Source organism: Asterias rubens, chromosome 5, assembly GCF_902459465.1.
Source record: "Asterias rubens chromosome 5, eAstRub1.3, whole genome shotgun sequence".
NCBI lineage: Eukaryota > Metazoa > Echinodermata > Asteroidea > Forcipulatida > Asteriidae > Asterias > Asterias rubens.
The window spans coordinates 4748967-4775502 of NC_047066.1; the positions used below are offsets into that span (position 1 = coordinate 4748967).

General features: G+C 39.3%; 1 protein-coding gene, 1 long non-coding RNA gene and 20 other non-coding genes across 22 annotated transcripts; 1 reads left to right on the forward strand and 21 right to left on the reverse strand.

Annotated features, from left to right (window-relative positions):
* Positions 1-486: 486 nt before the first annotated feature.
* On the reverse strand, positions 487-24824 carry LOC117290600 (very long-chain acyl-CoA synthetase-like). The gene is made up of 9 exons (XM_033772060.1): positions 24344-24824; positions 23585-23827; positions 16808-16966; positions 9632-9756; positions 8187-8381; positions 7748-7838; positions 5507-5705; positions 4302-4399; positions 487-794 (listed from the first exon to the last, which is right to left on the reverse strand). The coding sequence occupies exons 1-9, from the start codon at positions 24822-24824 to the stop codon at positions 487-489; spliced, it is 1899 nt and encodes a 632-aa protein (XP_033627951.1).
* On the forward strand, positions 860-2367 carry LOC117290601. The gene is made up of 2 exons (XR_004519055.1): positions 860-1184; positions 2127-2367. It is a non-coding gene; the product is annotated as an uncharacterized LOC117290601 (long non-coding RNA).
* On the reverse strand, positions 14584-14657 carry Trnar-ucu. Its single transcript has one exon. It is a non-coding gene; the product is annotated as a tRNA-Arg (tRNA).
* Trnar-ucu lies at positions 14743-14816 on the reverse strand. The gene has a single exon. It is a non-coding gene; the product is annotated as a tRNA-Arg (tRNA).
* Positions 14903-14976, reverse strand: Trnar-ucu. The gene has a single exon. It is a non-coding gene; the product is annotated as a tRNA-Arg (tRNA).
* On the reverse strand, positions 15063-15136 carry Trnar-ucu. The gene has a single exon. It is a non-coding gene; the product is annotated as a tRNA-Arg (tRNA).
* On the reverse strand, positions 15223-15296 carry Trnar-ucu. The gene has a single exon. It is a non-coding gene; the product is annotated as a tRNA-Arg (tRNA).
* On the reverse strand, positions 17673-17746 carry Trnar-ucu. The gene has a single exon. It is a non-coding gene; the product is annotated as a tRNA-Arg (tRNA).
* On the reverse strand, positions 17969-18042 carry Trnar-ucu. Its single transcript has one exon. It is a non-coding gene; the product is annotated as a tRNA-Arg (tRNA).
* Positions 18610-18683, reverse strand: Trnar-ucu. Its single transcript has one exon. It is a non-coding gene; the product is annotated as a tRNA-Arg (tRNA).
* On the reverse strand, positions 19100-19173 carry Trnar-ucu. Its single transcript has one exon. It is a non-coding gene; the product is annotated as a tRNA-Arg (tRNA).
* Positions 19641-19714, reverse strand: Trnar-ucu. The gene has a single exon. It is a non-coding gene; the product is annotated as a tRNA-Arg (tRNA).
* Positions 20131-20204, reverse strand: Trnar-ucu. The gene has a single exon. It is a non-coding gene; the product is annotated as a tRNA-Arg (tRNA).
* On the reverse strand, positions 20597-20670 carry Trnar-ucu. Its single transcript has one exon. It is a non-coding gene; the product is annotated as a tRNA-Arg (tRNA).
* Positions 21152-21225, reverse strand: Trnar-ucu. The gene has a single exon. It is a non-coding gene; the product is annotated as a tRNA-Arg (tRNA).
* Positions 21489-21562, reverse strand: Trnar-ucu. Its single transcript has one exon. It is a non-coding gene; the product is annotated as a tRNA-Arg (tRNA).
* On the reverse strand, positions 21715-21788 carry Trnar-ucu. The gene has a single exon. It is a non-coding gene; the product is annotated as a tRNA-Arg (tRNA).
* On the reverse strand, positions 21943-22016 carry Trnar-ucu. The gene has a single exon. It is a non-coding gene; the product is annotated as a tRNA-Arg (tRNA).
* Trnar-ucu lies at positions 22478-22551 on the reverse strand. Its single transcript has one exon. It is a non-coding gene; the product is annotated as a tRNA-Arg (tRNA).
* Positions 22816-22889, reverse strand: Trnar-ucu. The gene has a single exon. It is a non-coding gene; the product is annotated as a tRNA-Arg (tRNA).
* On the reverse strand, positions 23043-23116 carry Trnar-ucu. Its single transcript has one exon. It is a non-coding gene; the product is annotated as a tRNA-Arg (tRNA).
* On the reverse strand, positions 23467-23540 carry Trnar-ucu. The gene has a single exon. It is a non-coding gene; the product is annotated as a tRNA-Arg (tRNA).
* Positions 24825-26536: the final 1712 nt, after the last annotated feature.

Below are 26536 nucleotides of genomic sequence, written 5' to 3' on the forward strand. Positions count from 1 at the left end.
GATGAGAAGAGAGGTGGGGCCTTGGGAAATGGATATAAATAACAGTGTAATGTTAACTGTGGGTTTTTTTGTCGCGTATGGCCTCTCACCAAAAGGGACATTTTCAAACGCCTATCAAAAATAATTGTACGTCAGTTATTAAAACATGGAGTTTGGAGTTTTGGCCCCACATCAGTGTCTGTGGAGAGTCCATTTTAAAACAGCTTTATAATAAAACTTTAGAACCCTGCCTACCGGGGGACAGAACCTCTGCACACAATGCGCGCCCACCAGTTTTGGTAGTCAATATTCAATCGTGCATATTTTGATACCCAAAATGAGTCAATATCACTATTTACAAATCACAATTAATTAAAAAGTAAAATAAAATACACAATTCCAGGTGTGAATGTGATGCTCATCTAAGACTCATCAGCTGGAATATTCATTAGGGATACATTATCGTATTATTTCAGATAGTTTGACTGGAGAGGTAAAAAAAACAAATCATATTCGCACCTCCCCTCTTATTATTTTCACATAGGCAGACTCGTCCAGCTTTGAGTATTGTTGCTTGACGACATCGAAGAAGAACATTGGGTCTTTCACCAGGCATGGGTCGAAGGACTCCTGAACAAGGCGTGATTTCGTCTGTTTGAAGGTACTTGTGTGCTCCAGTGAGATGGGCAGACGCAGAAACCTCGGGCATGCGTAGTTTGGAAGACGCGACGTGACGTATTTGAAGGTTGACACGGGGTCAAAGGTTGAGTTTGGGTAGAGCAAGATGGCCGCCATGCCAGCTTTGCCGTAGTGACCTGTTAATGGATATAATAAAGGAATTTAATTTAATTTTATGAAATCAAAAGCCGGTGTGGCGGTTTCAGACTTCCGCCGTTTTCAGTTTTCCGGGTGACCAAATACGGTAGCATTACGTCATGCGATGTCTGCGCACAGCGAGCAAAAGTAGTCCATTTTACGTGCCGTATTGAGTAATCCGTCCGTGATACTCTCCGGTTTTGTAGCTGTCATGGCGTCGTCCGTGAGTACATCAAGTGGAGATCGCGTGGATCGTCTCGGAGACTTTTGGGTAAAAACCAGGCAAATAATCCTATATTTAACCAGCGGTATTTATACTGAAGGAGCTTCAGAAAACCAGAAGAGGCTAGTACGTTGCCAATCGAAACGGTACACGTATGATCAGACCAGTAAGTACTCAATAGAATAATTAATAATCCGCCTTGGTTGGTATGTTCCGTGCGGTAGTGTTACTGTTTGTTTACCTCATGTACCACCACGCAGTTTAACCCTGTGGTGTGTAGTTTGGGAACTTGTACTTTATAGAGCAATGCTCTATTTCTATGGTACTATTATGCTAGTTACTGACTGTACATGTACTCTGTAGTACTACAGTACTAGAGTAGTGTATAGGATTCGTATAGGCATTTTCTTGTAACGACATTGTATTTTTAGTTTACCAACCAAAAAGTGTATTTTGTTATTTATATGCATACCATGCATACATCGGGGAATATGATTACATGTAAGAAATGTTATTAGAGGGGGAAGGGGAAGAGCAAGTATCAGGAGAAAGGGGAGGGAAAAAGATGAACAAAGGGGAGGGAGAAGTAGTCAGGGAGAGGGGGAGATGGAGGTCCATGGTGAGGGTTACTGTTGTGTTGTATATACTGGTTACGTAAGGGAAGATGTCATAATGGAAAAGAAAAGACGAAAATTGAGGGGAGTGTTTATACTATACAAAATAAATAGTGGGCGGGTTAGGTAATGAGTAAGATGTGACAGTGGAAGGGAGGAGTTGGGGTTAGAGGCTGGTGTATGTATTGAAATGATGGGAAAGAGGGATGGATGATGAGGTGCTATCAGTCACTAGCAGCCGCTTGCTGTTTACGGTCATCGCAATGGCAAATGGGAAGGGGGGTGAATTTCTTTTCTTCTTCTCCATTAATTTTGTTTAAAACCGATATATTTTCACCACTTGTGTCAGATTTTGTTCTATTAAACAAAATAAAAACTTTTACCCTTAGCCAGCAAAATTTGTCAGAATGTAAGAGATAAATAAAGAGCTAGCTTGGAGAACCTGCCCAAAGACTTATCTCCATTTTTACATGGTTGTTTATGTTTATTTACAGTTTGCAGAGCAGCTTCTAAATGGCATCCCTCCCTGTGTACTGCGCCACTGCCATGTACGACAATTTCGAGGTTATGTTGGTGCACGATTTGTGTCACTTAAAGGCACTGGACAGGTTGGGTAATTGTCACTTGGTGTATCCCAAGTGTTGCGGTGATTAGGAATGATTTGGCCTGGGTTTAATTCAATTTCTCCTGATAAGACAGTCATACTCTTGATGGTCACTGCATAACCAAAAGAGCCACAGAAAAACATAAAGAAAAGATATCAGTTTTTATCAGACAAAGTTCATGAGAAGTGTTTCTGTCAGAAACTGTGTATTCTAGTTGCAGGTTATTCTTTCTGCGTTGATAATTGCTCCAGATTTTCGGCAATTATATCAAGAATGCTGCCACCACATTTTGAAATGAAATTTTTACGGGTTGGTTTTATGGTATATACATGTACTGTATTTGTATTATATTCGTGGATTTTTCAATCTATAAAGTTATTATACATATTGTTATAGATCTCATCGAGTAATTGTTTTCTAAAAAACTTTGCTTCCTTAAGGGGTATATGTACTTTTTCCTAACAAAAAACACAATGTCCACAGATTTACATTAAACTTACACAGTTTGAAGATTATGATAGTAGAAAGCTTCCCTGAAAATACTATGTGCTGAGGTGCTGTAGTTTTTGGGAAATGAGTAAAACAATGTCATGAAAATAATTTTCGTCTCATGAGACGAAAATTATTTTAATCATTTACAAACGGATTTTCATGACATTGTTTTACTCATTTCTCAAAAACTACAGCACCTCAGCAAGTAAGATTTGAAGGGAAGCTTTCCACTATCATTATCTTCAAACCCTGTAAGTTTAATGTAAATCTGTGGACATTTTGAAAAAGTACATACATTGTATCTACAATTATAAGTCAATACTGTGTAATTACAGATGTGTTCTTATGTGTGAGTAATAAATCATAAATAAACCTGTGAAAAACATTTTTATTCTGGTTTAGTTTATTTATTTATTACCGTTTTTTATTTGATTTATTTAGTTATTTATTTATTTTTTATTTTATTCTAAATTGTATAGATACACCAAACTCGTGATTTGCCATTTGTTGGAGTGTTTTCTCTGTTTATTTCTTTAAAGGCTGGGTATTTATAAATGTTTGCTTCTGGGCCAATTATTCGCATGTAGGGTAGCCGTAAAGTAACACATGCAAAACAAAACTTTATATAATTTTAAAATGAGAAATGGGCTTTGTTTTTTATACAAGCAGTGTGACCTGCTTAAAGTTGTACACATGAATACATGTAAAGATAGGGCAAGAGAATGTGACTAAACAGAAAAGAATAGTAATAGAACAACTTGGGGGTCACTGAGAGAACAACAGAGGGCGCAAGGGTACTCGCGGCAGTATTTTTGCCTGGCTACGTCGCCCGGAAAACTGAACACGCCGGAAAGCTAAAACCGTGTTAGCAACGTATCGAAATTTCCGGCTACGTCACCCGGAAAACTGAAAACGGCGGAAATCTGAAACCGCCACACCGGTGTCCCAGGGAGTTCTGTCCGTCGGAGATTCTGTCCCCGTATCAGAAATGGGTTGATAGGAGAATGCTTCAAAAGAGGGCGCTGTCGGGGGGGGGAGACAGAAACCCGGGTCAATAAATGAGCACTCAGCAGGGGTCTCATAATTCTGATGATACGCTCATGTTGGTGTTGGCAGCAGCAGAGTGTGGGTTCAAATCCCAGTCATGACACTTGCACTCTTGAGCAAAATTTTTAACGATTAAAGGAACACGTTGCCTTGGATCGGTCGAGGTTGTCTTTGAAAAGCATCTGTAACCGTTTGTTATGAAATGCATATGGGTGGAAAGATTTTGTAAAAGTAGAATACAATAATCCACTCAAACATGCCTCGAAACACAAACATGCCGGAGTCAACTTTTTGACTCCCATAAATGGCCGACCGTGTTAGTTCGCAAAGGAAAAGGAAAACCACGCAACTTCGAGGCAATGTTGTGTGGATCAATGTATTATAGCTCTCACCTTGAAGTGGCCGTCCGGCCTTGTCATGTTAAACGATTTATCAATAACAAAACAAATCCCATAAAAAGAAAGGATACACGTTTAGTTCGTATGCAAGAATACCTGTCAAGACAACATGGTCTGACAACCTTACCTGGTAGAGTTACTCCATACACATTAGCCTCAAACACTGAGTCCACTTCATGTAATACTTGAGAAACCTCGGTCGTTGCCACATTTTCACCTTTCCACCTGTCGCCAGAAACAAAAAAATATTATGGTGAGGAATTTTTATTTTTATTTTATCGGAGGATGCACACAATGGGTCGGAGTTCCGTCAGTCCCCCGAGGAGGACAGACGAGACGTGAAGAAGAGGGCAAACCATAAAAACCAAAGAACCTGTTTTGAGTTTGAGTCAAGCTGACAATGCATAGAGAAATATTTGACTCTTTCTTGAACCGTTGCCACATTTTTGATTGAGGATTGATGAGGTCCTAGAATTTCACCACTGGCTATTTTTACTCTAAACCCAACCACAACTTTTGACAGAAGTTTCCAGTGTTAATATAACTTGACATCTGTAGATCATTTTGACTTATAAATTTTATTTTTTGATAGCAAATCTTTATTTCCTCTGTTTTGTTTAATCATACCTCAAACATGCCTTCTTAATTAAAGTAATGAAGGTTTCAGTCACGTTTCCTTCCTCTGTGGTAACAATGTCTAGCTCACTCTTTAAAATATGGATTCATTTACTACCAAGGCCCAATTTCAAAGAGCTGCTTAAGCACACAAAGAAGCTAAGTACAACAAAATTATGCTTACCAGAATAGGGTCACAGCCCAAGTACAAGTTCTCATGTACAATCTATGACTGGTATCCTTCTAATCACTGCGTAGCAGATAATCCTTACGAAATATTTTCTGAACATTAATTCTTGTTTTTACCCTACACCAATGAGCAAGTTCGGGTGGCGACCATTTGTCAACCACTGGTCAATGTTCCATGGTTACCTATGCATTAAATACATCCTGGGTACAAGGCAAAATCAACCAATGGTCGACTATAGTCGACTATAGTGCCTCACTCGAACTTGCTAAATGTGTGTGAGCACATACTCAGTACTTTCCCCGAATCCTGTGAAAAACATCACGACCCGTGCATATTACTCGGGTGGGATTCGAACCCACGACCCTTGCAATTCTAGAGCAGTGTCTGAACAAGACCACCGAGATTTCCCGGTAGCAGAGGCAGTTCGAACCCCGCAACAGGTATCTCTCAATATTTTCTGCTTAAGCAGCTAGGCTTACATGAAATTGGGCCCAGGACAAATTATTACTGCTCTTCCATGTCCTTACCTAAAAGTATCTCCCAATCTGTCTTTGAAGTACAAGTTGTAATTCTCATCTTGAACAAACAGGTCTCCCGTGTTGAAGTAGACGTCACCATCTCTCAAGACGTTGTGTACCAGCTTCCTTTGCATCAGGTCCTCCTTCCCAACATACCCCTCCAAGGGAAACGTCTTGTTCACCGGGCAGAGCAAGAGCCCAGTGTCTCCTAAGAATAACCACACAGACAAACCACAATTTAATATATGTAACCGGCCAATCTCGATGGTCTGGTGATCGAATCACTCCCGAGTAATATACCTGTGATATTTGTTTTAAAAAACTTTAAAACAAGTTTTAACAACTTGACTTCTTTCTACTTATAAATTAATCCCCTTACCTGTTACTTTGAAATATAGAAACGTGCCCATGCAGGATAAAACTTACATAGACCACACACCCAACCTGAAAGCGAGGCAGGCTTGAATATAATTTTGAAGGAATATAATTTTGAAGGAATATTTGAAAGTAGTTTAAATGCGCGTACTGTCCCCAAAACACATACAAGTTTCCACATATGCAATGAAAAGAGATACTAAAAACAGAGAGTGATGCACAATGCTGCGTGAGTTGAGAGTACAACGACCCATCACTTCCAACAAACAATGCATTGTATTATAATGTATTTGAACTCCAATTCAACCGGCAAACTCCATCATGTTTTGCCCCTCAAACGTCTTGGCCATGAGGAAACATCTTATCCCCCAGGCATTGTTTTTGGAAACGCACCTGTCATAAAACCCCCGTCTTCATTTTCTCGGGGTACTTTGTGGCGTCACACCCAATTCCTCTTCATTGAAGGGAGATATCCCGTTATAGGACAAAAATAACCCCTTAAAGGCACTGCCGTCGATTTCACCAAACTCCTCCTAACTTAGGATTAATCTTATTATTTGAGTGAGTAATTACCTCTTTCTCAAAAACTACGTTACTTTAGAGGGAAGCCATTTTTTTTTAGTGATTACCAATAATGTCCAGTGCCTTTAAACCAAAAACTGTCACATATTATTTTCCAGTCATCGAAACTTGATGATGCCATGGGCCACCGCGAATCTTGGAAAGGCGCCATGTAAAGCAACTTTCTCACTTTGATTGACGTGTTTTTGGAAAGACGGAAGTTGCGCATTTTTTGTCCTGACAGGATGATGAATTGTATAAAAAAAAACTGAGTAAGTTTCCGAGACGAAACTTCACTCCGTGCTCAGGAATGTCTTTTGCGAACTCATGGTTCTTTTGAGCAATATTAAAAAAGGTTCCAAACTAAGACATCAACCACTGTTAAAATTCGGGTGTTTCAACACACGACAAAATCAGAAAAAATTGACGATGAATTGTATCGAAATACTGAGTGATTTATGACGAAAACTCACTCCGTGCTTAGGAACGTATTTTGCGAACTCACGCTTCTTGTGTGGAGTCTTTGAGCAATATTAAAAAGATTCCAAGCAATAAGACATCAACCATTTCTAGCTGTTTTCTAAACACACGCCAACATCAAAAATTTTTTTATGATGACGTGAATAAAAATACCGAGTAAATTTCTGAGACAAAAGTTCCCCCGTGCTTAGGAACGTATTTTGCGCACTCACACTTCTTGGGTGGAGGCTTTGAGCAATATTAAAAAAGTTCCAAGCAATAAGACACAAACCACTGTTATTTTCGGCTGTTTCAAACACACGCCAAGAAAAAAAGTTGATGATGAAGCGAATAGAAATACTGTGTAACTTTTGAGACTAAACTCCACTCCGTGCTCAGGAACGTCTTTTGCGTTCCTGGTTCTTATAGAAAGTTGTGAACAACCCCCCCCCCCCCACCCCCACCCCCCCCCCCCCCCCCCCCGACACAAAAAACAAGTTTGCAGTCAGGTTGACTCAGTGGTTTATCTTCATGCCTTTCACCTCTGTGGACCTCGGTTCGATGCCTGGACCGGAGCCAGCGATGTGGATTGGTTTTTTCAGTCTCACCTGGCTGCGTGGGTTTCCCTCTATAGTGGGTTTCCTCCCGATGTCTAAAACTTAAATGTCTTCATTGTCTTCTCTAAAACAAATTAATTGTGTGAACATTTTTCTCACTATTTGTTCGTGATTCCGATAGGCGATTGAGCTTAAACTTTCACAGGTTATTTCGTGTATACATGTACAGACTTTATTTTGTATTTTGAGGATACTGGTATTTGACAATATTTTGGCCGCGTGCTTCGAACAAACTTACCGGGAGGAATCTTGATGCATCGGCCCTTCTCATCCCGAATAGGCTGGGCAGACTCGTAATCATACTTGATCAACTCGATCGGACAGAATATCTACGGAAAAAAAGAAGAAGATATAATTACCTGAAGATAAAAAGTCTGGTTTCAATTTTATGCTGTGAAATACACTGCAAAACAGTGGTGTTAAACTTGACACCATGGGTTGTTACATACATAATTGTCACATAATACCCAAAGGAGAAAAACAATTAAACATCAGAGGGTGTTAAAACAACACCAATGCAATTATGTTGCCAGTAATAAGTATTATTTTAGAAAAGTTATTAAACAGTAACATTTCACTCGAAGTGCAAAATGTAAAAATTTAAAGACTATGCTAAAATGAAGCAAGGGATCATTGCTAATGTTGCTCTTGTGTGTAAACGACTTTTATTAAGTTACCCTTAGTAGAGGTGGCCAGCATCCCACCGATCCGATCTTATTGTCTACATTCATGATGCCAAAGTTAGCTTCAGTCGCTCCGTACGTCTCAAGGATCCTCCCGATACTGAAACGCTCCATGACTTCACCCCAGATGTCACTACCGAGCCCGTTACCCACAGCCACTCGGACCTTGTTGGTTTTCTCTTCCGGACTCTGTGGGATTGGGAAAAAAAGACAAAGTTGGGATACAGCAAACTTTGTAATGAGTGGTGTCTGAAGCTTTGCATGGTGTGGAAAATCTCTTTTGTATAGTGTTGTGTTGCGTGCATTTTGCGTACAGTAAGATTACAAATGCATCCAGATGTACTCATAACTCGTTTACTGGTAACGTAACCAATTTACTATAAAATACCAAGCTTTCTGCCTTTGTTCAGGGCAGTTGGTTGTCCGGCGTGATGCCGTCAACATTTCCTACACCTCCCTATATATTTTATTTTGTGACTCATGTACAACATGCAGTTTGTCAATAAAACATCGGGGTGCAGAAACTGATTGGTCAACTTGTTTTCTTTCGTTCGCCTGTCCTGGTACCTCCCCTGGTAACAACAAAGAGGGATGGCTCTGCAAAGAGCTGGTGTGGTATCGACGTTTTTGAACAGTATAATATGCTCGTCTTCTTCATTTTTCTCATAAAGACAAGCAGAGTATACTGTTCGAAACGTCTAGACCCGCCACAACGGTGCTTTTCAGAGCCATCACTCATACAAACGAGGCTTTACACAAGGTTGTATACCCGCAAGTTTATTGTTTATTGTTAATTCTTATCTTACAGTTTCCAATGGCGTCACAAAGTGTGTTTCTTCCCAACTGTGTACCTTTGGCCCTCACCACACATTTTTATTTCCATTCAAAGCTTGATAATGTAACCGTACCGTAACTATCTTTGGATATCTCGACTTCGGGATTTACTAACCTGCTTCCTTGTCCCAATTCCTACTTCAAAGATAGAAAGAAATCAATATACCGATGGTAGTATTTTTTTCTTTTGGGTTTCCCTTTCTTAAAGCATAAAAAGTTGCTGAGCACAACAACATTATGCTTAAAGGAATCAGGTTACCCGCCAAACTATCATGCAAAATTTAAAAATTGTGACTGTTATCCTTTTTATTTCTACTACTAAGCAAGACAAATATTGAGCAATATTTTCTGCATTTTTATGAATTATTGGGCCCAGATCGTTCAGCCAGGAGGAAGTCCAGGCTCTGTGGTAACCTTGTATACATTTATTTATTTATTAATTAATTAATTTATTTATTTAAACATCTGTATACATTATGATGTCACAGACCACGTGGTCTACACCTGAAAACCTTCCCAACGTCACGGTCCCTGAAACTTAATTTTTTTCCCATTTTCTGAAAAATATTGGTATTTTAGTGACACTAAATACAAGACTTACATACCTCTGGGCGCGAAAGAAGATATCTAAATAGCTCTCCAATGTACATGATAATGGTGACATCATGCTTGCAGCAATCTGTCCAAAACTGAGCAGCTGAAAACTTCGGTCTCAGAACCATCGTTGCCCCTATATATAATGAGCAAAAATAAAAAGAAACGAAACGTTTAGTTATTTTTGGGTACAAACACAAAAAGGCATACTTCTATATTATAAAAGCGCTTAAATCGCATGGGCGCCGCCATGTTGTTTTCACGTTAAGTGGTGCCCGCACCCTGCTAAAATGATGCGTCCTGGGGCAATTTCGTGGTACCCGTGGGTTGGGGATATGTGTTGTCTGTGACGTCACAGTCAAAGCTAGCGCGAGCGTGTATAACTTTGTGATTGAGTGCAGGCGTCCTTTGTGATGTCACAGTCACAGCGCGAGCGTCCAGTAACTTCGCACGTACATACAGTAAAGAACAATGCATGGGATCGAGGCACGACGACAGCACGAAGGCTGGTGGGGGTTATTAGAGCACGTTGTGGGACAGGAAGGAGGAAGGGGCACGCAGTGCGGAACGGGGGAAAGTTATGGGCCGGAAAAAAGTGCAAAGAACAATTCACGGGCGGGATGTAGGGAAGGGATTACGGGTTAGATTTAGGATGGGGACAGGAGGAAGGGGCACAAATGGTGTCGGCCCTAATGGGGGACGGGCGGGAGAACGGCAAAAATAAAATGGGAAAAATGAAAATGGCTGGGGTAGGGATTGAAAAAATGAAAAGGGACTATCATGATATGGGATGTGGAACAGGACAAAATTAAACTGAATGGGGGGATCAAACCCATGAAACGGGAAAGAACCGCAAACGGGACCCGCGCGAAACTGGCAAATATGAGTCATGGGCAAACAGTGGCAAGCAAAGAACAATGCCAGCCAATGCACGGGATCGCGGGGACGGGAGGCGTGGGATGGGACGGGATAGGGAAGGGGCGCGCACACGGTGGGACAGGGAAGTGGGGGGAAATGAACGGGGCTGGTGAGGGGAAAATAAAGAAAGGGGACTTGAAAACGATGCAGGACAGGACTGAATAATAAACTGAACGGGAACAAAATAAACGGAACGGGTTATAAACCGGACTGGGAAAGAACCACTATCGGGACCCGCTGGAAACTAGAAAACACTGAATGGGATTGACAATAATGCCGAAACGGAAAAAGACGGACAAGGGTTAGTGTACGATTTCACAGAGCACTAAGATTCGTCTTAACTTTGGATGGGTGGTTTGCCACAGTGATTTGTATTGTGACCCTGCCCAGCCACTTTAACCCTCCCATGTATACATCGCTACACTTGCAGCATTTTATACGTAGATCTTTCTAGCGGGGTTGCCGCGCAAAGCGCGGCATCCCGCTAGTCCTTATAAAACAAGGCACTGCACTAAACACTGGGGCATTGACTCCAAAGTGATTTGTGCAACCAAGGTAATATTGTGACGATGACGTCAGGTAAATTGCTAATAGTACCTTATGTACATGACGTCAATTGAGTAGGGCACCCTCGCGTCGAGCTCAAAAGCACGTCGTTTATTGGCCAGTCCTGTTCGCAGCGCGTAAAAATATATGCGTTTTCCATTGTTTCATTTTCGGTTAGCCTCAAAGATTGCGGTTGTATGACGTCAATACAAAAAGTCCATTGCAGCACTGCACACAAATACAGACTGTTCTACTTCGCGTTACAATTCTGAATCCACCACTCACCATACGCACGGACCGGAGAGCAAATACAGCTGGTCATTGGTAGTTGGTTTATACCTTACTATTATAGGTTTTTACATAATTATATTGGCTGAACTAATAGGATATCACTACTGGATGTTGACGCCAATTGGTACCCTCCATGTTTGTTGCAAATAACATACAGTGTAGGAGGGGCTAGTATCGATCTGCGTGGGAACCACCTACTCTCTACTGTTATCGCCAATGAGTCAACAAGGAAAGCTGTTATAAACATAATGTATAACTATATCAACAAGAATAGGTTATAAACAACTGCGTGGACCAGTGCAATAGTAGTGGGTTTATTATTATGATGGTTCTACAAACATTTGTTGAAATAATAAGATACCACTATACTGTATGTTGACGCCATTTGGTACCCTCCATGTTTGTTGCAAAAAGCACACACAGTTGGAGGGACTTCTATTGATCGGCGTGGGAACCACCTACACTCTCTACTGTAGCCTGTATAATATCGAAATTGGTTGTCACAAATGAGTAAAAAGAAAGCTCTATCTAATAAACAACAAATGTACTTCCATGTCAACAAGAAGAGGTTATAAATATTAAACTGCGTGGGCCAGTGCAACTCAATTAAAGTCAGGTGGCTAATGAAAATTTTCCATAACTAGACATTAACACCGCACCTGGTAGGTTTTTGGCCTTAATGACGTTTATGAGTTTCAAAAGATTTGTTTAGAAGCGTTGGTGGTATTGGCAAACAGTAGTGCAATGAAAGCACGGGTATTACTATTAGTAAAACTGTAATTATCATCGGATAAAAACCTTTGATGCTGTATACAAAGAATGAAAGATGTTCGAATGGATTAGTAACTATTCTGGTTAATAAATAAAACAAATTAATCATTACTCCCGATAAGCCCATCTTCCTTTGAATAAACACAAGGAAGGCATAACTTGTTAAAGGCAGTGGACACTATTAGTAATTACTCAAAATAATTATTAGCATAAAACCTTACTTGGTAACGAGTAATGGGGAGAGGTTGATATTATAAAACATTGTGAGAAACGGTTTCCTCTGAAGTGGACTTGTTTTCGAGAAAGAAGTAATTTTCCACGAATTTGATTTCGAGACCACAGGTTTAGAATTTGAGGTCTCGAAATCAAGCATCTGAACGCACACAACTTCGTGTGACAAGGGTGTTTTTTCTTTCATTGTTATCTCGCAACTTCCACGACCGATTGGGCTCCAAATTTCACAGGTTTGTTATTTTATGCATGTTGAGATACAGCAAGTGAGAAGACTGGTCTTTGACAATTACCAATAGTGTACACTGTCTTTAATGGATTAATTAGAGCAATTTACGGCTGAGGTAATTTATTATAACCATTTCCAGGATAAAAACCATACTAAAATCTCTAAAAGTAATTCCTCAGCTTAAAGACACTGGACACTATTGGTAATTGTATCTGTGAGTCTTATCACTTGGTATATCTCAACATAATATGCACAAAATAACAAACCTGTGAAAATTTGAGCTCAATTGGTGGTCGAAGTTGCGAGAGAATAATGGAAGAAAAACGCCCTTGTTGCACAAGTTGTGTGCTTTCAGATGCTTGATTTCGATACCTCAAAATCTAATTCTGAGGTCTCTCAAATTCAAATATTTTAGTAATAAATTACGTCAGATAGGGGGTTATCTTCCATGGACTATTTATTAAAGGACATGTTGATCGGAACCAATTTCACAAAGCCTGTTTGGAGCGGCCTTTAGCAGTTTCTGTAATAACTGCTTAGCACTTCGGGTGCCAATATTAATTTGATTACGCGCCAAACTTGCACAGTTTATATTTCTACAAACCATCCGAACAGGCAAACATGTTTTTTTTACAAATATAAATTGGCCCTATATGGAATCAGAGAAATGAACGAATTTGTTTAAATTTCTTGGTTTTGTGTGTGTGATTTCTCTATTTTTTAAAAGACTGTGGAGTACAACATGCCGACGGTTGCACGTCTTGGGCACAATCAATCTTTCACACGACTTGTCCAATGTTTTTTGATAATGAGTCAATACTATAAAAAAGTCGGCAGTATTTAAGCCATGTACCCAAGGGGAAAAAGAGGATGTTTGAATCGATCCATCGGGGTGTCTTAAACATGAGTTGTCAAAGTTCGCTTGACGTGTTTGGCTGCGATATGCGGTCGACTTTTAAGGCACTGCAGCCGATTTCACGAAACGCTAATCCTATCTCGAGTTAGGACGAGTAACTCGAAGTGAAAAGAGTAGTACATATATTGATTTGTAAGAGCTACCGAGTAACCGGTTCAATCTTTCATTACTAACCAACATAATTGAAGACCTGGGTATCCTCATATCTCTCTAAATGCCATGTTATTGATGAGGTTCAATTAACATGGTTGATGTATAATGATTGATAACTGTAGGTATCTTTGCCTTTCAAGTTGACTGAGTCTTCAAATACTTCCATGCTTCACGTCTCTTCCTCGTGTCCTCTGGTTGCCCTTTCCCCACCCATAATCAATAATCTAATCTTTTTGTGATTTCTCTATTTCTAAAAGACCGTGGAGTACAACCTGCCGACGGTTGCACGTCTTGGGCACAATCAATCTTTCACACGACTTGTCTAATTCTTCTCGATAATGAGTCAAAATAATAAAAATGCCAGCAGTAATTAATCCATACCCAAGGGGAAGAAGAAGATGTTTGATGAGGTAAAGGAACATTTAGGGCCTATAGGGAATTGGTGAGACAAAAACTCGTCAAAGATCACAGATTTACATAAAACTTACACGGTCTAGTGATGATAAAAGTGAAACCATCCCTTTAAACATTTCCGTCTGAAATGTTATATTTGATGAGAAATAAATAAAACTAACTAATTTCCCGTTAATCATTTTGGTTTTGAAACGATTCGAATGCAAAATGTGTGATCGTCTTTTCACTATTCTCTCGTGACCCAGATGACCGATCGTTCTCAAACTTCTACAGGTTTGTCAGAATATGTACACGGAGGATTACATAAAGTGCTTACACTGCCAGCAACCGTTTTGTTAGCAAAACCAATTCAACAAACAAACAACAAACAACCACGAACACTACACGCTTACATGTTGCAAGCTACATGGAGTCTGCAAAATGAAGCATCAACAACTATACCAAAGGTATCGTAAAAAGGTACATTAAAGACTGTTAGTTTAAAAAATGTTTTCTACCCCCGCCGGGATTCGAACCCGGAACCTTTGAATTAGAAGTCCAACGCGCTAATCCGTTGCGCCACGAGGGCTCGTATAGTAAAATGAAGCATCAAAAACTATACCAAAGGTATCGTAAAAAGGTACACTAAATATTGTTAGTTTAAAAAAAAATTCTACCCCCGCCGGGATTCGAACCCGGAACCTTTGAATTAGAAGTCCAACGCGCTAATCCGTTGCGCCACGAGGGCTCGTATAGTAAAATGAAGCATCAAAAACTACACCAAAGGTATCGTAAAAAGGTACATTAAAGACTGTTAGTTTAAAAAATGTTTTCTACCCCCGCCGGGATTCGAACCCGGAACCTTTGAATTAGAAGTCCAACGCGCTAATCCGTTGCGCCACGAGGGCTCGTATAGTAAAATGAAGCATCAAAAACTATACCAAAGGTATCGTAAAAAGGTACATTAAAGATTGTTAGTTTAAAAAAAAAATTCTACCCCCGCCGGGATTCGAACCCGGAACCTTTGAATTAGAAGTCCAACGCGCTAATCCGTTGCGCCACGAGGGCTCGTATAGTAAAATGAAGCATCAAAAACTACACCAAAGGTATCGTAAAAAGGTACATTAAAGATTGTTAGTTTAAAAAATGTTTTCTACCCCCGCCGGGATTCGAACCCGGAACCTTTGAATTAGAAGTCCAACGCGCTAATCCGTTGCGCCACGAGGGCTCGTATAGTTTATTAGCATCGAATTTAAGTTCAGATGGTTAAACAATCGGAGTGTGTGTTTGAATCCCTGTCATGACGCTTGTGTTCTTAAAGCAAGACGTTTTTACTATGATTGCTTCTCTTCATCCAGGGGTAAAAATGGGACGCTATTACGAGTTTGGAAGTTGATATTGTGTTTGAAAAAGCCTTCAGAGCAAAAACCAATTATGTAAAGCTCCCTTAAAATTAAAGGCCCTGTGTTTTGACAATTCAACTGATACGGTTTGAACTCCTTAGAGGTTCAAACTCCCTCTGTATGTTGATGTCGCATCGAAAGACAAATCCCATAAATTTCTGCCTAAATTTTTGCAGTAAAAAAAAATCAAGTGTGGAATTCCAGTTAATTAAAACCATCTTTGTGAAACCTTATCGTGTTTATACTCGGTTTGCAAGCGGTAACCTCTTCTATTTTTGCTGCGTTTTTTTTATATATTGTTCTTTTAGAACTTGTTACGCTAATTATTCTACTGCCGCATTGAGTAGATTTCGGAATTCGGGAGACTACTTTAATAGTTCTGAAAAGAAATGTCCTGCTTCATTAACTACTACCTGCAGGGGTGTAAGGTAGGAAATCGGTCGGGACTTACTATTTTCTCTTAGTGGATGGAGAGGACTTGTCGTCAACTACACTGCCGTGAAGAGAGATTTTTAATTGGTCTGAACGTTTCGATTAGTCGCTCTTTAATTAGTCATCGTCAGGAGATTTTTCATGTTTCGTGAAACTCAAAACTCATTTCAGGAGAAGGAGCTATTTTAAAATGTTTCAGTTCCGTCAACACTTCTTGGTGGAAGTATTTCGAGAGATACATTTCACCAAAGATGGCTTTCAAATGAATCAAAATTTGAGAGGACGTCACGTGGTTAATATTTCCAAAATACAGTTTGACATTGTGAGGATTCTCACTTCACTCTTAAATCTGGGCCCAATTTCAAAAAGTTGCTTAAGCACAACAAGTAGCTAAGCCCAACAAAATGCTTACTAGAATAGGGTCACCAGCCAAAATAGCATGTCATTTGTACAATCTGTGACTGGTGACCTGTTTGTTTTGGCTTACTATAGATGATTTTGTAATCACTAATTTGCTGCCAAGGCAGCTCTATGAAACTGGACCCAGTCATTAATCTATTTGCAGAAGTCTATACAAACGCTTGCTTGTGAACATAAACTGAAAGTATTGGATTTATATTAGGCACCTTATCAAAACTTTTCCCGGACAACTTGTTGAAGGGTTTTCCCGGAACCATTTGGGAACAACTGCTGGCTCGCAGTAGACAGCAAATCTAAGTGTGTGCGGTTTTACCAACATTAAACAAAATGAATGGCCCACAGAACTTTTCTGAAAACTGTTCCTGGAGTTTATACAGAATGCACAATATTTTGTTGAGGGATAACAAAATTAGCTCCGGGAAACCTTTTCCGCAAGTTATCCGGGAAAAGTTTAGATAAAGTGCCTTATATTCTGTTTTCTTACCGTTTCTGATAACATTGCTGAGTCCAAATAATAGTGCTGAGATGTGATAAAGCGGTAGCGTGACGTACATGACGTCATCTGACGTCATAGCTACGCAGTTGAGTAGATGCCCTCCTGCCATCATTTTGTAATGTGACATCCTGCTCGCTTTCGGGAGTCCTGAGCGGAGAAGGACGGAAAACAAATTAAAATTATTTGATTTAAGATAATTAATCGGTTTCAATTAATCTTATAAGTTGACACAAAAATTGCAAACGGCAATAACAATATTGTTATCAACAAAAATATATTTGTGCATAAAATGTCTGCAGTCATTACTGTTTTGAGTATACCTTTTATGATGTAATGTAGGCCTATGACGTATAAAGAATTATCGTATTTTCTACAATGTGAGAATAATACATGCTGAAAAACTATTTGGGCAGTTTTATACTCTGCAAATTAAAGCATCGACGGCCATACCAAATAAATCGTTGCGTAAGAAGGTACATTAATAACGCTAAACAAAAAACGTTATCCCCGCCGGGATTCGAACCCGGAACCTTTGAATAGAAGTCCAACGCGCTAATCCGTTGCGCCACGGGGACTTATGCAGGATGAATAGTAAGTCTGACAACCGAAGGCTGAACTTCTCCCCGATGATTTGTGTGTTATGCAAAGTTTCTTCGTTCAGTTCTGTATTAGTTATGTTTACAAAATTCAAAGGGGTTGCAACTTATACGAACAAAACGTACCATACAAGCAAACAAACAAACAACCACACAAACGAACAGTAAACAGACACGACAACACGCTTACATGTTGCAAGCTACTTTGGATGTCATGTATTGTAAGAATGTAAAATTAAATAACATACAAAAAACTTTATCCCCGCCGGGATTCGAACCCGGAACCTTTGAATTAGAAGTCCAACGCGCTAATCCGTTGCGCCACGGGGACTCATGCAGGAAGAACAGTAAGCCTGGTAACCGAAGGATGAACTTTACTCAGAAAATTTGTGTGTTACGCAAAGTTTCAAATTTGGTTTTGGTTGTTTTAAGTTTACCATTCAGCAAACAAATGTAAAATATAAGCAAACACACACCCGACAAACAAACACCATCAAACTAACAAACGTACAAACAAACGTCAAAGTAATGTTAATTAGCAAACATTTTCGTCTACCCCCGCCGGGATTAAAACCCGGAACCTTTGAATTAGAAATACAACGCGCTAATCCGTTGCGCCACGAGGGCTTGTGATTTAGATAATCGAATACAAGTTGCGATGGTTTATAGCATTGCCTAGAACTAGTCCTAAGTTGGGACTACCTTTGTGAAATCCACCCCAGGGCTGTTATATTTCCCCTGGGAGCTGAAAAAGATTAAAGGAATGTTTTATAATGGCCCAAATGACCAAGGTGTAAAGCGCATTGAAATGTGCGATTGCACCACGTGATGAGTAAGCAATAAACCAGTCAGGCGTGACCGGGGCGTGCACCTATGTGCCATTCACAACAGTACAGTTTTTGCAAGCGCTATTATAAATACAGTGTCTATGTTGTTTGTTGCGTTTCATCAATTGTCTGTTATGTTTAGTACTTTCCGAGTCATGTGAATATGAACTCTTCAGGAAACAAAAGAAAAATAGTTAAGGGTAAGAATTAAATGTTAAACTCTCAGGTTTAGTTATAAAAGGGGTTAAATTATATGTGATCGAGTAAGCCCATGATGACAATGGCTAAATGAAGCATCGAAGGTCCAGTCATCGTTGCGTAAAGAAGATAAATTGACTAAGTTAAATTGCAAGAAAAAAATGTGGTTTATCCCCGCCGGGATTCGAACCCGGAACCTTTGAATTAGAAGTCCAACGCGCTAATCCGTTGCGCCACGGGGACTCATGCAGGACTAACGGTAAGTATGGCAACCGAAAAATGGACTTTTCTTTTTTTTGTGGTTTGTGTGGATGTTTCTATGGTCCATTTTCTAACAATTCGGCAGTAATGTAAAATGTTAAGTTTTCAAGATCAAATATGGGCCACTAAAAAGCAGTTGCAATGAACGTTTCGAATAAAATGTCAACGACGCATTGTTAAAGGTCAAATCATGAATGTCTTTCCCCAACAATTTTTTACAATTTATTTTACAAAATATGCCTAAACAATATGGACAATTAATTTACATTTTAACCAGAATACGATTTAATCATTTGAAATGGTTTCCTGTTCAAAAATAGAATTTGGCAAGTGGCAAGGTCAAGCTATCGTTGCGTTAAGAAGGCATATAAATTAAGTTAAAATGGAAGAAAAATATTCATCCCCGCCGGGATTCGAACCCGGAACCTTTGAATTAGAAGTCCAAGGCGCTAATCCGTTGCGCCACGGGGACTCGCTAAAACAATTGTAAGTTTGGAAACTGAAGTCTGGACTAATTCTTTATATCGAAGGTTTGTGTGGACATAGTTTCTACGGTTGATTCTCGCAATAATTGAAGCTTCACACTCTAATAGTTGTTGTCCAACAAATTCTTTTAACAATCGTAATTAAATCTTTCATGATCAAATTTGGAAAAATAGAAAGCAACTACCCGTAATATGATTGTGTCGAATATAAATATTATGGTAAAAGAAACATTCTCCAGATCTAATCATAACCAGCGAATCTCGAATCTGAACGCAAAGGGAAAAAGTTAAATTAGAATTTACAAAATAGACCTGACTGTCAGTTTAAACTTTAAACAATATATGATTTAACCATAAAAATTGTCATAAAAATGAAATTGCGACAAACGGAAACAGCAAGGTCAAGTTATCGTTGCGTTAATAATATGAATAAATTAAGCAAAAGAAAAAACTGTATGCCCGCCGGGATTCGAACCCGGAACCTTTGAATTAGAAGTCCAACGCGCTAATCCGTTGCGCCACGGGGACTCATGACTCAATTTTGATTGTTTGTGTGGTATAGTTTCTACAGTCCATTTCCCAATATTATGGAAACTTAACGTTTTAAATATTTTTGTTTTATACGGCAGAAATGTAAAATGTAAATTTGTTCCAATATAAGCGTGTCGAAAAAATATGTTATGGTGAAAGAAACATTTTCCAGATCAAATGGTAACAAACAAATCTGAACGCGAAAAAAGACTTTTGACTTTCCCTGACCGAAGTAAATTTAGATTTTACAAAAAATGCCTTAATTTAAGTTTTAACATTTAACAATACAAGATTTAACCATAAACATGATCTCTCGTTCATGTGGCAAACTAAAGCATCAAAAGCATCAAAGGTCAAGTTATTGTTGCGTAAAGAACATGAAATAACTTAAGCTATTATGCGAGAAAAAAACTTATCCCCGCCGGGATTCGAACCCGGAACCTTTGAATTAGAAGTCCAACGCGCTAATCCGTTGCGCCACGGGAACTCGCGAATAATGGCGAGTTAGTCTGGCAACCGAGGGATGGCCTCTGACGTAATTTTACTTTTTTTATCAAGTGCTTTTTGTTTCGTGGATACTTAACTTCCTTACTTTTTGCGCAAGAAGGGTTATCATATAACGGTAATTGAAAATAAAATAGAACAAGGATTTGAAACTTTGCGTGTTGGAAACTAGATACTATAGTAAGGGTAAAGTTTGCTGTTACACCATGTAATGATAACCTGTAAATGTGTTGGGGGAGGTTCAAACTCTCTACAAATGGAACTCGTTATAAAAACCAACCTGTTGTTCCAGATGAATAGATGTAAACGAATGGGTTTCTGAAGTAAGCGTTGCGTAAAAAAACCTACATTAATTAAGAAAAAATTTGAAAAGTCTATCCCCGCCGGGATTCGAACCCGGAACCTTTGAATTAGAAGTCCAACGCGCTAATCCGTTGCGCCACGGGGACTCATGAATGATGAATAGTTATTCTGGCAACCGAATGGTGGATATTTCTTTATTTCGATAATTTGTGTGGACAGTTTCTATAGGGTTTAAAAACATAAATCTTTAAAATCATGTTTGTAACAATTTTGCAGAAATGCAAATTTAAACAATTTCCAGAACAAATACGGCAAAATGGCAAAGCAACTTTAATATGAAAGCCTCGAAAAAACAAGTAAGAATGTTAAATTTCAAGATCAAATCATTACGAACGAATGAATCTGAACGCGAAGTGAAACAACTCTTATCGTTCCCCGACCAGTTTAGATCACACAAAGTTTGGATAATTATTATTGGACTTTCAATTAAAATTTTAAACAAGTATGTTAATGATTTAATCATTAAAAAAATGGTCTCCTGTTTAAAAAATGGCATGCCGCTAAAAAATGAAGCATCGTTATGTACAAAATTTAAATAAATTAAGCTAATTATGCAAGATTAACTTTTATCCCCGCCGGGATTCGAACCCGGAACCTTTGAATTAGAAGTCCAACGCGCTAATCCGTTGCGCCACGGGGACCCGTGCCTTTAAGTCAAATAAAATAGAACAAGGATTTGAAACTTTGCGTGTTGGAAACTAGATACTATAGTTAGGGTAAAGTTTGCTGTTACACCATGTAATGATAACCTGTCAATGTGTTGGGGGAGGTTCAAACTCTCTACAAATGGAACTAGTTATAAAAACCAACCTGTTGTTCCAGATGTGTAGATGTAAACGAATGGGTTTCTGAAGTAAGCGTTGCGTAAAAAACCTACATTAATTAAGAAAAAATGTGATAAGTCTATCCCCGCCGGGATTCGAACCCGGAACCTTTGAATTAGAAGTCCAACGCGCTAATCCGTTGCGCCACGAGGACTGTACATGAATTTAAGTAAGTCCGGCAACCAATGGATGGTTTTGTGGATAGTTTCTACGGTCCATTTTCAAGTTATCAAAATTTTCAAGATGAAATATGGCAAGTTATCGTTGCGTAAAAAGGTAACTAAATTCAGCTAAAGAAAAAATATTTATCCCCGCCGGGATTCGAACCCGGAACCTTTGAATTAGAAGTCCAACACGCTAATCCGTTGCGCCACGAGGACTGTCCATGAATTTAAGTAAGTCCGGCAACCAGTGGATGGTTTTGTGGATAGTTTCGTCGGTCCATTTTCAAGTTATCAAAATTTTCAAAATGAAATTTGGAAAGTTATCGTTGCGAAAAAGAATGTAACTAAATTCAGCTAAAGAAAAAATATTTATCCCCGCTGGGATTCGAACCAGGAACCTTTGAATTAGAAGTCCAACGCGCTAATCCGTTGCGCCACGGGGACTCATGCATGATGAATAGTTAGTCTGGCAACCGAATGGTGGATATTTCTTTATTTCGATAATTTGTGTGGACAGTTTCTATAGGGTTTAAAAACATAAATCTTTAAAATCATGTTTGTAACAATTTGGCAGAAATGCAAATTTAAAAAATTTCCAGAACAAATACGGCAAAATGGCAAAGCAACTTTAGAATGAAAGCCTCGAAAAAACTAGTAAGAATGTTAAATTTCAAGATCAAATCATTACGAACGAATGAATCTGAACGCGAAGTGAAACAACTCTTATCGTTCCCCGATCAGTTTAGATCACACAAAGTTTGGATAATTTTTATTGGACTTTCAATTAAAATTTTAAACAAGTATGTTAATGATTTAATCATTAAAAAAATGGTCTCCTGTTAAAAAATGAGCATCGTTATGTACAAAATTTAAATAAATTAAGCTAATTATGCAAGATAAAACTTTATCCCCGCCGGGATTCGAACCCGGAACCTTTGAATTAGAAGTCCAACGCGCTAATCCGTTGCGCCACGGGGACCCGTGCCTTTAAGTCAAATAAAATAGAACAAGGATTTGAAACTTTGCGTGTTGGAAACTAGATACTATAGTAAGGGTAAAGTTTGCTGTTACACCATGTAATGATAACCTGTCAATGTGTTGGGGGAGGTTCAAACTCTCTACAAATGGAACTAGTTATAAAAACCAACCTGTTGTTCCAGATGTGTAGATGTAAACGAATGGGTTTCTGAAGTAAGCGTTGCGTAAAAAAACCTACATTAATTAAGAAAAAATGTGATAAGTCTATCCCCGCCGGGATTCGAACCCGGAACCTTTGAATTAGAAGTCCAACGCGCTAATCCGTTGCGCCACGAGGACTGTACATGAATTTAAGTAAGTCCGGTAACCAAATGATGGTTTTGTGGATAGTTTCTACGGTCCATTTTCAAGTTATCAAAATTTTCAAGATGAAATATGGCAAGTTATCGTTGCGTAAAGAATGTAACTAAATTCAGCTAAAGAAAAAATATTTATCCCCGCCGGGATTCGAACCCGGAACCTTTGAATTAGAAGTCCAACGCGCTAATCCGTTGCGCCACGGGGACTCATGCATGATGAATAGTTAGTCTGGCAACCGAATGGTGGATATTTCTTTATTTCGATAATTTGTGTGGACAGTTTCTATAGGGTTTATAAACATAAATCTTTAAAATCATGTTTGTAACAATTTGGCAGAAATGCAATTTAAAAAAAATTCCAGAACAAATACGGCAAAATGGCAAAGCAACTTTAATATGAAAGCCTCGAAAAAACTAGTAAGAATGTTAAATTTCAAGATCAAATCATTACGAACGAATGAATCTGAACGCGAAGGGAAACAATTCTTATCGTTCCCCGACAAGTTTAGCGTTGCGTAAAGAGCTTTCACACTAATTAAGAAAAAGTGTGATAAGTCTATCCCCGCCGGGATGCGAACCCAGAACCTTTGAATTAGAAGTCCAACGCGCTAATCCGTTGCGCCACGAGGACCCATGCGTTATCGTACAATAAATAGAATTAGTATAAAAACAAACCTGTTGTTCCAGACGTGTAGATGTAAACGAATGGATCTCTGAAGTGTTGTCCCTTACGGAGCTCCCTGGGGAGGTCGACATCGTAGTCTTTTCCGTTCAGGTCTGAGTTGTTCTGTAAGATGCCATCAATGGATTGGGTTCCTTGAAGACGAGTACCTCCCGCGGACTCCAAGGCCCAGATCCGAACCTGTTTCTTCTTCAACTCTCCTTTGATGTCGGCAACAGCTTCCCGTAAGCTGTCTCCTGGTGGTGAGATTTGGTGGGAGGAAAATTTGTATGGAGTTAGTGAAGATTTTGGGTATTTTCTTGGACGAACTTGGGAAATGTAACTGAAGAACGACTTCTGAAAATGCCATCTGAATCGGATTTTGACAAAATGTTTTCCACCATTATGTAATTTTTAAAAATACAATTTAATGGGAAACGTTCAATCCCAAAAACTGCGTTACTTCAGAGGGAACCGTTTTTCACAATGTTTTTTAATATTAACTCTCCGTTCCACGTTACGTTTTTATGTGTCATGCTATAACAATTATTTTGAGTAATTACCAATAGTGTCCAGTGCATTTAAGTTGCAATCGTATGATGTGAGGTTTCTCAAGTTCAAAACAACTTTCCATTCATTTCAATTTGGTATCTTCATTTTTATTATAAGTATTAACAAAAATCACGGTTAACAAACGGAAGCATCGGTTTATGGATGGACAAACTTTATAAAGTTAACGTGAAATTTAAACTTCATCAACAAAACTCGCCTACCTGGCCCAAAGACAAGAATTTTCGCTTGACTCGCCTCAAAGCAGTGCAGCAAGCTAGTCGAACGAAGATTGAAGTTCAATAAGGCACATGTCACCCCGAGTTTAGCAAAGGCCAACAGAGTCCAGATAAACCTCGGTTCATTCTGAATGAGCACGGCCACCGTGTCCCCCTGTTTCATCCCGCAGTGCCGAGCGACGTAAGCCAGGCGGTTTGCTTCGCGGTTCACCTCCCGGTAGGTGTACCGTACGTCCTGGTAGATTAGGAACGTCTTGTCCGGTGTGGTGCGGGCGTGTCTCTCGAAGTCGTCCACGATTGTGAGCGGGACGTCACGCTTCGCGCACCGGCTGAGATGACGGGCCATCCGGGCTTTGTCGACGATGAAACACAGGTCGCTGTAGAATCTTGGGTACAGGGCTTGTAGGATGAGGACGGCCCCGACTATAAGAAGGGAGATGGCTAGGGGGATGACGGCGTAGATCATGGTGATGGTGAAACGTCGAGTTGACGTCCTCTTGTAGGCCTACTCTCTGAAGTTAAGAAGACAAAACAAGTTTGTTTTTAGGCTGAAGCAATGAGTGAAAGGGTTGAGCAATGAGTGAAAAAGTTCTAAAATGAACTTTTACTCGATCGGGGAAAACTGCATTTTGAACTAAAGAAGACAAAATCAGTTTGTTGGGAAAATAGTTGTCCTAGTGTTTCGGCTAAATACTACCTGCTGAGCAATGAGCGAAATTGTTCTAAAAATGAACTTTTACTAAATCGGGGGAAAAATGTATTGAAGAACGCTTTTGAACTTAAGAAGACAAGATACGTTTGTTAAAAAAGGTTGTTTTTAAACTAAATACCTAAGCAGTTCTAAAACGAACAAAGTTTGTTCAATTTTACTCACAATCGGCAAAATAATGTATCGAAGAACACAAGACGAACACCTCCTAATATGAAGGACAAGATGAAATGAAATGACAAGTCCCTGGAATTCTAGAACTGATTTCCCGTTTTTACAGAGTCATCACCGCACATTATCCATGGGGGTTTATAAATACACAAAACAACCAAACATAAGCTGGTTAAACACGTAATCGTCAAGGGGGTAAGAAAGTGCGGTGATCCACGGGTCGTTTGGAGTTCAACAGAAGCAGGCCCACTCAGCGTCTTGATGCAATGCTTCCTTACTACAAGATATGTAGATGAATTGCAAGGTGTCACCTATATCAAAGTCACGCGATAAGACAGCGAGAGGCAGCAAGGCTGTCTCATGTCAAAGAAGGCTTCTTGCTCATGACCCCCTCCCCCTCCCCGACCCAAGTGACATCGTCTCCGTTCGATGGGGTTCCTTTAAAGGCCTTGATACTATTGGCAATTACACAAAATAATTTTGAGCATAAAACCTTACTTGGTAACGAGCATTATGGAGAGCTGTTGATAGTATAAGACATTGTAAGAAACGGCTCCCTCTGAACTAACGTCGTTACTCGAGAAAGTAGTTATTTCTCACTAAAATATTTGAACTTGATTTCGAGACCTCAGAATTTGATTTTGAGGTCTCGAATAAAAGAATCTGAAAGCACACAACTTCGTGTGACAAGGGTGTTTTTTCTTCCAATATTCTCTCGCAACTTCGGCAACCAATTGAGTTCACATTTCACAGGTTTGTTATTACGTGCATTTGTTGAGATACACCAAGTGAGAAGACTGGTCTTTGACAATTTCCAAAGGTGTCTGAAAGGAACATTACAGAATGATTTTTGCTAATAAAACCGTTGCTGGCAGTGTACAGCACTTTATGAAATCCACCATTTTATACATCTTAAACTGACCGAACCTCTAAAAACCTGAGATCGATCGGCCATCTGCTGCATGTACCACGAGAAAAGAGTGAAAAACATAATAGTACACATATTTTTGCATGACACCGATTAAAATGCACACGAATAAAACGCTCAATGAGCGAGAGACTCCAAACGGGAAATTAGTTTTATTAATTTCTCATCAAATATGACATTTCAGACAAAATATTTCAGAGGATGTTTTCTACTATTATCATTAGACCGTGTAAGTTTTATGTAAATCTGTGATCTTCAAGATTTGTTGTCTTACCAATTCTGTAATGTTCCTTTAATCGAAGATGGTTAGTCATCAGGCCTAGTCGAGTTATAACCGACTACCGGTATTTTATAATTGATTGGAATTTAT

What these genes read in the sequence shown, in the direction of transcription:
- LOC117290600 (XM_033772060.1), bottom strand. Translation starts at nt 24,824, where the DNA reads ATGATCTACGCCGTCATCCCCCTAGCCATCTCCCTTCTTATAGTCGGG. An exon ending in ATGCATCAAGATTCCTCCCG is followed by an intron (nt 5,706 to 7,747) that starts GTAAGTTTGTTC and finishes GGTTATTCTTAG; the next exon opens with GAGACACTGGGCTCTTGCTC. An exon ending in AGATTGGGAGATACTTTTAG is followed by an intron (nt 4,400 to 5,506) that starts GTAAGGACATGG and finishes TTCTGGCGACAG; the next exon opens with GTGGAAAGGTGAAAATGTGG.